General features: G+C 40.8%; 1 protein-coding gene across 8 annotated transcripts in view; it reads right to left on the bottom strand.

The window, feature by feature from the left end:
* The window catches only part of KIAA0825 (KIAA0825 ortholog), a 500,428-nt gene that overhangs the window by 228,782 nt on the left and 256,205 nt on the right, over positions 1 to 15,441 (bottom strand). The window contains exon 21 of one of the 8 annotated variants that reach the window (XM_033918257.1): positions 3,800 to 4,016. The exons of 5 other annotated variants lie outside the window; for them this stretch is intronic. In XM_033918257.1, the coding sequence (XP_033774148.1) occupies positions 3,992 to 4,016 (25 nt within the window). In that variant the 3' untranslated portion in view covers positions 3,800 to 3,991. Of the gene's footprint in view, positions 1 to 3,799; positions 4,017 to 7,690; positions 8,198 to 8,921; positions 9,064 to 15,441 lie in introns of those variants that run through there. 2 more of the 8 variants (XM_033918344.1, XM_033918432.1) reach the window with 2 other exon arrangements.

Below are 15,441 nucleotides of genomic sequence, written 5' to 3'. Positions count from 1 at the left end.
CAATTACTGTGTCTGACCATGCAGCCATAACATTGAGTATTAATTGTGGAATGACTGTACCCATTAGTAAACAATGGAGATGTAATGCATCTCTTTTACAAGAACTGAGTTTTAAAGAACTTATATCCACAGAAATAAATTAATTCTTTACCTTTAATAAACCCTAGGATGCCCCCTAGGGTCGTGGGAATCCCGTGGGGACGCCCCCTAGGGTCACGGGGATCCCGTGGGGACGCCTCCGAGGGTCGTGGGGTTCCTGCGGGGCTGGATGTACTCAGTCGCGTGGCTCTTCTTCTCCCTACCTACTCTTCTTGCAGCACAGAGCCAAACGGAAGTCTTTCCGACGTCAGCGCTGACGTCGGGAAGACTTCCGTTCGGCTCTGTGCTGCAGGCAGGGCAGGTAAGGAGAAGGAGAGTAGCCTCGTGGTTCGAGTGGCTACCAAAAGAGGGGGTTGGTCCGCCCCGGGTGCAGCACAGCCGGCCAGGTCCCCTTACTTTTGTGGCGCTTCCCCAACCGACCGACCGACAACAGCCCCGGTACGACAATCCTCCCTGCCCAGTAGCCGCGAATATAAATTACCTTCTTACAGCAGCCGTAAGAAGGTAATTTAGATTCGCGGTTAAGGGCAGGGAGGTTTGTCGGACCGGGGCTGTTGTCGGTCGGTCGGTTGGGGAAGCGCCACAAAAGTAAGGGGACCTGGCCGGCTGTGCTGCACCCGGGGCGGGAGAGAAGGAGGGGGGGAGAAGGACGCTGAAAGCACTGGAGAAGACAAAGGGGTGGAGAAGGACGCTGAAAGGCCATGGGAAGGGCGGGCGGGCGGGGGGGGGGAAGGACTCTGAAAGCACTTGTGGAAGACGGGGGGAAGGACTCTGAAAGCACTTGTGGAAGACAGAGGGGGTAGAAGGATGCTGAAAGGCTATGGGGAAGACAAAGGGGTGGAGAAGGACGCTGAAAGGACATGGGGAAGACGGGGGTGGTGGTGGAGAAGGATGCTGAAAGGCTATGGGGAAGACAGAGAGGGAGAAGGACGCTGAAAGGACATGGGGAAGCACAGGGGGGAGAAGGACACTGAAAGCACATGTGGAAGACAGAGGGGGAGAAGGACACTGACAGGACATGGGGAAGATGGGGGGGAGAAGGACGCTGAAAGGAAATGGGGAAGAGAGAGTAGGGAGAAGACGCTGGCAGGGAAGAAGACAGATTCCAGACTATGGGGGGAGCGGAGGGAAGAAGATGGGTGCCAGACCAATTTGGAAGGGGGAAGAAAGGGAGAGACACAGTAACAGAGCAAATGGAAGATGCAGAAGGAAGAGAGACAGTGGATGGAAGGAATTGAATGAGAACATGAGGAAAGCAGAAACCAGGCAACAAAGGTAGGAAAAGAATTCTATTTCTTTTTTTTTTTTGCTTCAGGATAAAGTAGTGTATTAGTTGTGTTGATAAAAATTTATAAACATTAGAGGCTCTGGTAGAAACCCGTTTACAAAGTATGTATTCTTCCCAATTAATATTTCCAAATTAATAAAGTCTTTTTGCTTATTTGTAAATGGGTTTCTACCAGAGCCTTTAATTCAGTAGCATAATTAAATGAAATAACTATTTCTGAAGTTTATAGGGACGGGCGGGGATGGAGGGGATTCCTCGAGGGGACAGGTGGGGACGGAGGGATTCCTCACGGGGATGGGTGGGGACGGGTGGGATTCCTCACGGGGACGGGTGGGACTTTGGCGGGGACGGGTGGGATTTCTGTCCCCGCGCAACTCTCTACTCCATATACAAGTGTCCCCTGAAGAAGGTGTTATTTAGTAGCACCAAAACAGGGATCCTTGTTGGGACTCGTTAATGTTTGTATAATTTAATAAAGACCCATTTTGATTGATTGAATCATCCACCTTGCCTTTCTTCTATTTATACATTTTTATCCTAAGACAAGGGGTTCTTCTCTTATACATGTATATCTTATACATGTATATCATGTATACATGTATATCAAACATAAGACAATCACATGGCTCAGCAAGGGCCGTGTTTCCGCTAAAGAGCCTGCTTCAGGAGTCCTAAAATTGTGACAATCTCCTTCTTTTTTAGTACATAAATTCTAAAGTGAAACAGTCTACTAGTGGCAGCCCTATAATTAAACCAAGAGAGACAAAAACCTCAGAGACAAAGAGAGACAAAAACCTCTTCAGGGAGCGGCATAAGCGATCCTGAGGAAGGCGATGAAAATGGTATGGGGCTTGCACCAAAAGACGTATGAGAAGAGATTAGAAGACCTGGATATGTATATTCTAGAGGAGAGGAGGGACGGGAGATATGATACAGACATTTATATTCTTGAAAGATATTAACACAGAAGCAAATCTTTTTCAGAGAAGGGAAAATGGTAAAACTAAAAGGCATGAACTGAGGTTGAAGGGTGGTAAAAAGACTTAGGAGTAATATTAGGAATTTTTTTTGTGGGGGAGAGTGTGGCACGGTGGTTAAAAATACAGTCTCAGCACTCTGAGCTTGTGGGTTCAAACCTATGCTGCTCCTTGAGACCCTGGACAAGTCACTTAATCCTCCCATTACCCCAGGTATATTAGATAGATTGTGAGTCTGCCAGGACAGACAGGGTATAGAAAATTGAATAATTGGTTGATGTCTGGAATGCTCTCCCGAGGGAAGTAGTGACAGAATTTAAAAAATGCATGGGATGAACACAGGAGGAAAAAGAACAGGGAGATAGAAAGTTAGTAAGTAGCTTAAAAATAAAAAGAACAAGGGTGAAATTTACAGTAGATGGCCTAGGAAAGAGGTAGGTGGGGGATTCAGGAACTAGACAGCAGCGTCGGAGGGAGGGGAGAAGGAGAAACAGCATGTGGAGAAGGAGGGAGGGGGCTGGAGAAACAGCATGAAGGAAGGAAGAGAGGGGACTGGAGAAACAGCATGGAAGGAAAAAGGGCTGAAGAAGCATTATGGAAAGGAGAGAGTGCTAAAGAAAAAAGTATGGAATAGGGTAGTGCTGGATGGGAGGGGAGAGATAACAGCAGGAGAGGAGGTTGGAAAGAAAGAGAGGGACACCTGCAGGAGCAGGTTTGGGGGTTGGATGGAGCAAGAGAGAGAGAGAGAGAGAGAGAGAGAGAGAGAAAGAAGCACCCACAGGAGAGAGAGAAGTACCTGTGGGGGAGGAGGGTTGAATAAAGGGAGAGAGAAGCACTAAAAAGGTACAGAAGATGGGAAGGGGGACAAAGGAAATGTGTGGGACATGGGTAGGGCTGTAGGTGGAGTATGGGCAAGGTCATGTGTCCTCTTTTTTGTCTTCACAAATATGGTAACCCTACTCATTAAGGTAAGCTCAGGAGGGCAAGGTGGCCAGACTTTTATTCCATTACCATTACTACTTTTGGTCCCCGTTCCTGTGGCATTACCACATAATGTTATACTATTACCAAGGTATTACAAAGTAATTTAAAAATTTGCCTCCATTACTGGCTCACTTTCTAGTTGCTAGTACTGTGGCTATTAACTTGTTATACCAACACCTTAGGGTCACTGTTAGTATTGTAACTTCTCACCGAACACACAGAAGATTAACAGTATAAAAATATGTATATACAGTTACATATAAAAACATATAGAAATATTTAGTTGCATATTACAGTGTTTTTCTCATATAATTTCATGGCAATTAGTACTACAAAATTTAAGATGGATATTGTCATGGAAAACATCAAGGTAACAATATCATTTCAGTACAGTATTTAAACTACAGTGCCTTAAGCGATAAAGAAAGTTGAGAATTCGATGAAATGTAGGCAAATTTGATTGGTTTGACAATTTTTGTGCTGGATGTGACTTTCACAGTCCGTTGGAAGTCTGTAGGAAAGACATTGCACTGGTGACTCAGTTGCTGATTAATGAGTCTCTCAACACATTGCATCGACAGTATATGAAGGCAGGCCATGGCCTCTACAAGGTTTACTGGGCTGTTTTTTATTTTTTTTGCCTTCATCTGTAATCCTTCCAAGGCATCCTCAAAACAAAAAATTGCATCCGGTTAAAGCTAATAAAAACCTCAATATTTCATTTTCTAGACAAGCCAAAAAGCATGCAAAAATAGATAAAAGATGTGTTCAACTAACACAAAGGTAGTTTTGTCATAACCTATCAATCTAGAGATTAACAGAAAAAAAAAAAATCTTCCTCCATGACATGTTTTAGTGTCAGCTATTAGAGTGACAATTCTGAGTTCTTCCTATGCTTTAAGATGGAGTACCATCAATATTACTCCATTGCTTCTCCAAAGAAAATAAACTATTTGCTAGAGGCCACATTACCTTCTGTCCTTGACATCTCTGATATCATGTCTTGTTTTGATAAAAAGGTGGAATTTACAAGCACATGATTTCTTATTAACAATTTCAGGACTGCAGAATGATAACAGTTTAATAAACAAATTTTAAAAATTCTGGATTTAAAAACAATTGAAGTATAAAAAATTGTATTTAAATATTTTTATTGAGAAAGCATACCTGAATACAAAGATATTATGAACACCAAGCAGCCAGTACAATTTTTAATACAACTCCCATCCTGCCCTTCTCCCTCTAAACCAGGGGTGTCCAACCTTTTGGCTTCCCTGGGCCGCATTAGCTGAAAAAAATGTTTCTGGGGCCGTGCAAACACTGCAGCAAGACAGAGGAGGGAGCTGGCAAGATGGTAAACACTCGGGGACAGCAGAGGAAAACACTGCATCGCCCTCGACCAGGGCCGCACAAAATACTTCATGGGGCCGCATGTGAGGTCAAAAGAAGATAATAAAGCACAAAAATACATTAGAGTAGCATCAAAATTCCCACATAACCTACAGCCAGCACGTGCTAAGAAGAATGCAACGTGAATCTAAGTCTAACCTCTTTTGATACATTCCCTCCTTCTCCTCCCTTCTCAGAATCTACGGACTATTACGTCTAGGTTTTGCCCTTATCTTAATCCCCCTCTAAATTCTTCCTCTTCATCTATGTGAACTTTTTATGTTCTAATGTAATTCCCTTCTTGATGTAAGTCACCTTGAGTCTATTTAGGTATTGCGTGAAGCACATATAACAGATTAGATTAGATTAGTTACCAACTCTTCCTGGTTGTGAAATCACCACCATGTCAATCATATAGATAGTCAAACATGATGGGAATGATAAGTTGAATACTGTCAACAGTATATCATGTATCAGTCAAGATGCCTTTCCCTTCTTCCTAGGCTATTCAGTCCCCCCCCCCCAATTGTAGTATGTGACAATAATATGATCAACACTCTGAAGTTGTTTAACCATCACCTGTCTCTCGCCATGTGCAGGACATAGACCGTACAAGTCTGACCGACATCGACTTCTGTTCCCTCGTGCTGGATCTGGCCACTCTTCTTTGTCTCTTGCCATGTGCGGAACACAAACTGTTTAAATTTGTCTGGCATTGGCCTCTGTTCCCTCGTGCTGGATTTGGCCACTCTTCTTTGTTTCTCACTATTCACGGAACAGACCATTCCCACCATTCTTGCCTAAGGTAACACTTAAGTAGCCATGTTGTTCCCATCTTCTTTATATTTAAGCATCCCCTGTGTCTATCCCATGCATTTTTTAAATTCATTCACAGTTTTAGACTCTACCACTTCTCTCAGAAGGGCGTTACATGCATCCACCACCCCTCTCTGTGAATAAGTATTTCCTGACATTACTCCTGAGTCTACCTCCTTGCAACCTCCATTCATATGTCTAGTTCTATCACCCATATGTCTCTGTCCTCCTGCCATGCTCAGTATCTCCACTCTTTGTGTCCCTACTCATGCCCCATCCAGCATTGCTGTTCTGTGTCCCTATCTCCCTTCACATATCTAACCATACTACAATTCCCCCTAGTCTAGCAAAATTCCTCTATGTCCATATTCCCATGTTACACATCACATTACCATCCCCTTTTTTATGTCAATCATTACCTTTTGTGCCCCCCATCCCTTCCAATGTCAAGCTTTCCCCTCACTCTTCCCTTTCTTCTGCATCAGCAGGCCCCTTTCATGGCCAACATCACTCTCTTGAAGCCAGCATGTGTTCCTCTTTCCTGTTCCCCCATGGATACCTTCCTTCTTTCTTCACAAGTTGCATCATCATTTCTTATTGCCCCCCACTCCTGACATAAATTCTTCTTCTCTCCTCCCCAGATGGTCCTTTAAACTTGCTGTAGGTCACTAGCAGTGGCCGCTCTCATGATAACAGTCTGGCTCAGTATACCAAAAAATAGGAGAAACAACCCCACATGGAATCAAACAAAACTAGCAAGCATTCCTTTCTCTGGTTCCTCCCCCGACTCAACTTCCTGTTTCTGACAAGCAAGATATGACCGAGGGAAGGTTCTGTGGATTGGCCAGAGACAGCCTGTCAAAGAAAAGGAGAAAAAAAGTGGAGAGCGAGATCGAACACATCAACCTTGGAGCGAACAGATTTTATTCATATAAACTCAAGTCAAAATAAATATATCTATAAATACATGAATATAGAGTCCTTTGCCTTTCCAAGTTAATTGAGATCTCTCACACTCAGCGCTTGAAAAGTTTACTTTACATTTTGCTCCTCCAGAGTTTCGTGTACTGCTCCATATAAGTGCACATACAAGTTTGGAGTTTGTATTTCTAGCACAATAGCGTCATCTAGTGGACCGACTCCCACGCCCCTGAGGCAGGCCTCTGATTGGAGGCCAAAACACGGACTGTGTCGGGTCACCAAAGGCAAAGGACTCTATATTCATAGTTTCATAGTTGATTATAAAATAACATAATATTCAAAGCGTTGTACAATTAAAAAGTTAAAATATAACATGGGGGAACAAACAACATAAAGAAGACTAAATCTTCATACAATTGGACAGATTTGAATTGGGAAAGGGCGATTGTAAACAAGAAGGAAAAAAGGGAAGAACTACAATTTTTAAGTAAAGTAAACATGAAAGGATAACACAATAGATTTAAGAAGAGATAGGAATTGGCTTCAAAAATAAAAGACTGAAGGATTCCAAGACTTATTCGTAGGCATTTTTAAACAGAAAACTTTTTAAACTACACTTGAATTTGTCCAAACTTTGTTCTGCTCTAATAAAAAGTGGGAGGTAATTCCAAATTAAGGGAGCAGTGACCAAAAAAAATGGTGGCTCGACAAGTGCCAATTATTTTGAGGCTATGTTGTGAGTAGGACCTTAATGTTCTGGGAGGATCATATGGTATTAAAAGTCTGTCTAAGAAGGAAGGGCATTAGTCTTTTGAGTTTTGAAAGTTAATAAGGCAATTTTGTATGTAATTTGGTGGGGAATGGGTAACCTGTGTGTTCTGCAACATGATCAAATCTTTTTGAATTCGTAATAATTTTAATATCCGTATTTTGGATGAGTTGGAGATGCCTAATGTATTTATACATGTATTCATTTTGACTTGAGTTTATATGAATAAAATCTGTTGGTTCCAAGGTTGATGTGTTCGATCCCGCTTCCCACTTTTTTTCTCCTTTTATTTGACAGGCTGCCTCTTCCACAGAACCTTCCCTCGGTCATATCTTGCTTGTTAGAAACAGGAAGTTGAGTCAGGGGAGGAACCAGAGAAAGCAACAAGCAAGAGGGAGGAAGAGAGAGACTTGCCAGATCACAAGGGCATGTGGCAGGAAGCCAATTCATGAGAGGAGGGCAGTTCAGTAAGTGTCATATGACTAATGCATGTGAACTGGCAGATTGGTAGCTCCGCCTCAAACCCAAAAAGTGCATTTCAATGTGTTATGATGACTTAAGAACCTTAACTGAACTATATGTTTATGTTTAATTACCATTTGTTATACCGCATCAGCATATTACAGACCTAAGCGGTTTATATTATAATACAAATAATATATGAAAGGAACTCCATAATTGCATTGAATCAATTTTCATCAATAGATATGAGGGGTTTCAGATGACAACTGTCCTTCCCAGATGATCCCGCATAATAGAAGGTCTTCAGTCTAGTCTTGAATGACTTTGTGGTTACTTCTAATCTAATGTCCAGTGGTAGATGATTCCATAATTGGGGGCCAATGAAATAAAAAGCTTTCTTTCTAGTAAATTTCCATTTCGCAGTCTTTGCTGATGGGAGTACAGGCAGAACAAAGATGGATCCACCGCCTTCAGACATTACAACCTAAAGGTCTAAATACAACAATAAATTGGCAGACTTTCTTTTAAGAAAATAAAAATCTAACCTTTCATTGAAGGCTGACATTTACACATATAAATAAACATAACAAGTTTTGTTATAAATTTTAATCAACTCTAGTTTTCAAAAGTTCCATTTAATTATCAAAAATCATTAAAAAAGTTTAAAATCTACACAAACATCCAAGGGCTCCTTTTATAAAGGTGAGTTACGGCCTTAATGCGCGGAATAGCGCATGCTAAAATGCCACACGCCTTTTAAGCAGGCGGTAATTTTTTGGCTAGCGCACACTATAGCACGCGCTAATCTTGTGCATGCCCTAAAAACGCTAGCGCACCTTAGTAAATGGAGCCCTAAGTCATTCAAAGAAAAAAAATTTTTAAGCGAAATGCCCAATGTATATTGTACTGTTTTCGTTCATAATCTCTTTTTGTAAAGCTTAAAGAGCTCAGATGTTTTTTGAATAACGCTACTCAGTGATGTTATCACGTAGTGACATCTGCACAAAGGCCCCGTTAATTTCTTTGGCCTTCGGAGTCCCGGAAATGACTTAGGAAAAGTTTAAAATGAAAACAGCCTTTTTGATTCCTGTTCCGTAGTCCACAGAGACTCGCTGACACTGCAGCAGAACGCTTTATGATGTTTTTCAGATCAGTAATTGTTCCAACTTGTAGAAGTCCCCATTGATGGGGCAAAGTTTAGAATGAGTCGGAGCTTAAGGAAATTCTTTCAACTCTGCTGTTTTTGATGGCATACACTGAGACGGCTTAATGATAATACACAGGTACACACTAGTAGAGATGATTTCTTTACTGGACAATACTTTTTAGTTTCTTGCATAAGTGCATGATTTTAGCGTCTGACAATGGAAGCAGCCAAGAATATAGTTTTAGTGGGTTATAAATAATACAAACAAAATAAAAAATAGCATTGATAAAAATTAATTCAAAACAAGATGTCTGGATGCTTTCTTTCCATACAGGGCTCCAGTTGGTCTTGTTAGATGCTAATCATCTTTTTTATGTGTTTGTTCAGTTTTTGTAACATAGGATAACCTATTTCCTGAAGAAGCTCTTCTGAAATGTGAAGAGCGAAACGGGGACACTCCGTCGCACCCATCAAGCTGGGCAATAAACATCCCAAGCTAAGTATAATCCTTTAGGGTTAAGGGTTCGTATAATGGAAATTTGAATTAAAAAAATTACACACTGACAAAAAATGATGATAAAAGTAAAAAAGAATCACAGAAGATATTAATTTAAAAATTAATTTAAAAAATAGGAGGTTTTTGACCGGAGATAGCCTGCTATCAGCTGACTTATCAAGACAAGTTCTAATAATAAACAGCTGTGGGAGCTTGAGGTCTCTTTTCCTCCTTCAAATAAGACATGGTACTAATTTAAAACAATACAAAAATAGTACCGATCTCTGGGTCCTGTAGAAATCCATATCCAGTAGGGTTATTAGTCTATGACATATCATTTGAAGGATAGTATGGGAGTACTAGTCTGCCATTTTGCATTGATCTTAATGTTCTCCTGGGATAATAAAGTCTTATTAACGAGTGTAAATATTCAGGTTGTTGATGATACAGAACTGATGAACCAGGGATAGCGTTTTAAATTGTATCCTATACTAAATAGGCAACCAATGAAATGTTATGAATAAAGGTGTGACCATATCAAATTTTCTATTAAATCCCATATCTTAACACTATTTTGATACAGTTTTGGTTTTCATTTCAGTCCTTAATACAATGAAACAAAGCAATCCATTTGTGCTGAGAAAAAAAAAGGCAGCATACTTGCTGTTATGAGTGTTCTCTGGTTGAATATCTACACACAGAGCAACAGATTAGAGGTTACTTTAATCTTGACAGGACACTATCAAATAGTGAATAGCTATTTTGACACTATAATAGTACCATGTTACTATCAGATGCTGGGACTACATGATTACAAAGTGATGGTTAAAGCAGCTTTAGGTCATAGTTTGAACATTAGAAAATGACCAATGTTGAGGCAATAATCCCAGATGGATAGAAGGACTGAATGCCAGTTAATCTGTCAATAAAGGGAATTTCTATCATAAAATAGACTTAGACCTCCTTTTATGAAACTGCGATAGCAGTTTCATGTGTGGGGAGCCATGATGAATGGCCTGTGCTGCTTCCGACACTCACTTAGTTCCTATAAGCGTTGGGAGCAATGTGGGCGATTCTGCGTGACTCCCTGCACTAGAAACTGCTATCGCAGTTTCATAAAAGAGGGGGTTATTGTTTTCTTGTCAACATTTCATAGAAAAACATACAAGCGCACACACGGCTAAGTTTTTGAATATGGTGCCTACACAAAACACCCAGAAAAGCACCTATTTTAGGTCTATTTGATTAGGGCAAGATAGATATTTATGTAATTTCATAAAATATTAACTCTTATAATAAACCCTAGGAATGTATAAATTCCCTTACACAAATTTACATTTGTTCCAAAGAAGGGTAAATGTGTATTTGTATTTGCATACTTTAAAAATATACACCTGGGCATCATAACTCTACCCTGCTCTGACTTACCCATACACCAGGAACAATTACTTGCAATACATGTTTAAGTAAATGTCATCTTGTTGGCATGTATATAGTTATAGGCAGGACCCTGCCTCATTCAGAGACTCTGCTGCTAACCCTATTCAGTGCCTTTTCCTAGGACCAGAAAGCAAGCTATAAAGTCTGACAAGCAGACAGCTCACACATCAGAAAGGCAGAGAATAGGACAGAGTGCAGCAGTAGCTCAGAATTCCTTTAATCTACCCTATTATTCCTTATTCAAAACTGCAGCAGTAAAAACTCATTTTAAACCTGAAGCTTTACAATAGAGAATGACACGGTGACAAAATTCATCACCGTTCCCGTCCCCGCGGATAACCGCGGGAAATAATCCCATGTCATTTTCTAGTGTCTATTTCAACCTCAATCCTTCTACACCAGCATTCTTCAAAGCATTGCTTGTGGGTCAGTGGTTGTGGCCATTCATACTCTGCTTCTTCCCTCTCTCCTTAAAGAATGACATGAAGATGGTTTCCCGTGGTTATCCACGGGGACGGGGATTATCCACGGGGACGGGAACGGTGATGAATTTTGTCACCATGTCATTCTCTACTTTACAAGCTAACAGTCAGGGGGTTAAAGAAAGGGGTGGAGTCATCAGGGATGATGTATATCCAACAGGGCTAGAGCCCAGGAAGAAAAAAGGTTCCACAGCTGAGAGCTGGAGGGGGGAGTGACAGAAACAGGAAGAGCCAGAGAGACAGCAGAAACAGCAAGGCAGAGCTATACAGTTGAGAAGTCTGCCAGGAATGTTTGAAAACCCTGTTTCCATTCCAGTACCCCTGCCTCGTGTAAGGCTGCCCTGCAACTCCCAGGCAAGGCAAGAGGCTATGTCCCAAAGCAAGGTTAGCTTGGGAGGGGGAGGTTTCTGAGGAAAAGTTTGAGCAGACTAGCTGTGGGAAACAAGAGCTTGTACAGCGTGGGGGAAGGAAGCCACATTGCATAGAAGTAGCTCCTAAGGAGGTGAATGAACAAGGTTTTGATAATGAGAATGTAGAATATGACTATAGATTATAGTTGTGAACTAGGGGAAGGAATGTATGATGAGAACATGGATGAATAAACCTAATTTTAATAATAGACCTTCCTGGCTAAGAGTAAAGCAAGGATCCTGTAACAGCAGGGATTTGAAATGAAGATTGTGTGAGTGTGGGGACAGTTGTGAGTGAATGAGCTTTGGTGCAGTGGGGGAGAAAAGCCCAGTATTGTTGTAGGAGAAGCCAGATTTAAAATCAAGGCTGTTGCAAGTGCCATAGTTTGTCCCTGTCCGGAGACACTGAGTAATTGGGAACACAGGAGGTGTACAGGGTCCATTTGTCTGTATTTGGGTGGAGCTTGTTCCCACACCTACTGGCCCAGCTAGAGAGAGTCGGGGCAGTAAGGTGAGAGAGCTCTTTGGAGCTAGGCACAAGAGCGTGTCCCTTGATTTGACTGTGGATCATAGTAGCAGTCTGAGAATGTAGTGCAGGGAGGAGCACTGCCTGGAGTTGTCTGTGGGCTGAGAGAAGCACACATTGGCCCCATTTGCAAAGGCTGCTTGGACTGATAGAAGGCAGCAGCCCAGGGGCAAAAGCTGGAAAACCAATTTGCTGTTTTGTTTGGTTTTGACTGCAGAATATAGAAATCCTGAACTGTTGGATATTTGCAAAGTTTGCTGTATTTTTGAAGTATGGACTGTGTTGGAAGCAGTGAAGGGGATTTTACTGCCAGTTCTCTCATATAAAGAACTGACAAGGAAAATAAAACTTTTTGATTTTGAAAGGGAAAAAAGACTGTTTATTTGATGAAACCTACACACTTCATTGGCACTCTGTGGGGACTAGATCCGAGCGTGCGTGGCCGGGGCTTAACCCCGCCACAATATCTATATGTATGTATTTGGCTGCACAATTTTGAGAGCCCTTTTCTATGTGTATAGCATATTTTATACACAGAAAATGCTTTTTAAAATTACTCCATACTGTACTGGAACCATGGTAACACAAAATAGATGAATAAATTAGCATAAGTTTGGAAGTTTTGAGCAATAGCACTTTGACATTTGGCAAAGCTGCTCACAAACTTCTAAAGAGCAATTCTATAACTGGGTGCCTCCATATGTACCAATTATGTATGGAAATTTACAAAATACTAACTTAAGTGTCTAGTGTATACTTATGGCCTCTTTTGCAAAGCCGCGCTAGCGGCCCCAAAGCCCATAGAGATTTAAAGGGCTTCGGGGCTGTTGCTGTGTGGCTTTGTAAAAGAGATCGTTAATTTACAGAATACTAACATAAGAGTATTCTATAAATTGGTAGGCTGGGGGATCCAAGATGGCTGCACGCTAGGTCTGGCGTCTCTTACCTCTCCCGAGGGGCCGGCTAACTCCTTGATATTCTTCATATATTTGAATTTTCTACGGAGCTTTTTGCTTTCCGATGCCGCATACCAAAAGGAAGGGGGTTCTGAGAACGGCTTCCTCCCAGCTCAGAACCTCTACACCGGTACAGCAACAAACCCTGGAGAGGATTCTGAGCCAGCTTACAACCTCGGAACCGAGAGAAGAGGGCCCTGCTGCAAGTCTGGACGATGGAGCGTCCAGCTTCTTAGGGCATGAAATTTCACTGTCCCTTCCGGTATCCAGTGTACCGCCATGTTCAACGTCGACGCGGGTTGCCCCGACAGAGAGTCCAGGAGCGGAAGTCGCGGATCTGGACTTGAGTTTGGAGGAAGGAGCGCCTGTGGGAAAGACAGTTGAGCAACTGACTTCGGGAGTCCCAGCGAGTTTATCGCTGCTTCAGACTCCCCCGGTGGTAACTCTTGAGACCATTTGGCAGGCCTTGCAGAGTCTCGACAGCAAGCTTACAGGAACAACATTAGAGGTACTTAATTTATCTAAAATAATTCAACAAACTAAACATGACTCTGCTGAACAAATAACCTGTGTTAAATCTGAAGTTAAAGACTTAAAGGAAATAACATCAACGTTGGTTAAAGATAAGACTTATGTGCATACTAAATTGAACAATTTGAGAACTTTAACAGGAGACTAAATTTACGTATACTAAATTTTCCAAAATCACCAGCCTTAAATCCTCTTGACTACTTTAAAAAATACCTGATGGAAATTCTCAAAATTCCTCAACAAACCATTCCTTCTATAAATAAAATTTATTATATTCCTACTGCTATGACTAAGGTTGATGAAGGAGGAAATTTGGTAGTGGAAAAAAATTTGACCACAATATTAGAGGAATCCCTTTCTGATGTTAAGGAAAGGGGAACGCTTTTAGTCTCCTTGGTATTTGAACAAGACTTAAACCTTATAATGAAACTCTACTTTCGGAATTTAAATCAAGAATTTTCAGGACAAAGAATTTGGATTTATCCTGATGTATCTAAGACAACACAGGACCGCAGAAAAGAATTCCTTTCTATGCATGATGAGACTAAAAGTTTGGGGGCTTCCTTTCTTTTGGCATGCCCCTGTAAATGTTTGATTCGATACTTGGGGATTAAGTACACTTTCTTTTTACCATCACAATTGAGAGTCTTTCTAGACCTTAAAAAGATCTCTAAAGATAAGTAATGTATATGATCTGTTGGATTTAAAAGATAAGTGACCCCACTTATCTTTTAAATCTTTAAGTCTTGTTTAACATAGTCAGCTTTCTGATAAAGGTTTTTGACTTATTTCTCTCCATGGAATTATTGGATCCCTCCCAAATTCGAGGTCTAAGAAGGATAATTTAAATGCTGCATTTATAAATTTGTTTGTCATGTTATTATTTGCTTTCTGTATTTCTTTAACAAGTGTATTACTTGTGATAATTTTCAAATCAATAAAAATTAAATTAAAAAAAAAAAGAGTATTCTATAAATTAAGTGATAATCTGAAATAATACACATAAGTGGTATAGTGCATAAATGCAAGGAGTGGAGCATGGGCAGACAATGAGCAGGACTCCCAGTTACATCCATAATTTACAGAATGCTGTAAGTTATCCATGTTCTCTGCCACATTTATATGACTACAGTTACACCAGGTCTATGGCTGATGTAACTGTGGGCAACTAAATATGAGGTATGCCAATACTGAGTTATGCTAGTATTCTGTAATAGATCTGAGTGCTCAGAAGCCATTAGAGAATAGCTTTTTAAAAAAATATATTTTTATACATTTCAAATTTTATATCACCATGCCATTGGGATAAATGAAAACTGAAAAATTGTTGCATAGATAAAGTAAGGCAAATATTTTAGCAATTGTACCCGCAACATAATAGCAATAAGATCCCAAAATGGAAAGGAAAATAACCCCCCCCCCCAGAAGAAAATCTTTTAAATTATGAGCATCTTGCCCCCAGAGATCCTCCTCCAAGCCAGTTTTATTAGTGAACATATGATATTACATTATAACATTAACACCCTACCTAGCTCTAAGAAAAATTTTTCTTTAGGATCATAAAATTGAAACTGTTTCACCTCATAAAGAATACAACAAACACATGGAAATTGTAACACAAAATTAGCTGGTACAGCCTGCACCTTAGGCTTTACACCTAATCTGTGCGTCTCTTGCTAAATCTGGAAAAATTCTTATTTTTGATCCTAAAAAGCTGGCTTCCAAATATCTAAAGGAAAGTTTCAACA

This window comes from Geotrypetes seraphini, chromosome 1 (genome assembly GCF_902459505.1).
Source record: "Geotrypetes seraphini chromosome 1, aGeoSer1.1, whole genome shotgun sequence".
Lineage (NCBI taxonomy): Eukaryota > Metazoa > Chordata > Amphibia > Gymnophiona > Dermophiidae > Geotrypetes > Geotrypetes seraphini.
The sequence above is the reverse complement of the archived record's forward strand: the minus strand, read 5'-3'. Positions and strand labels throughout refer to the sequence as shown.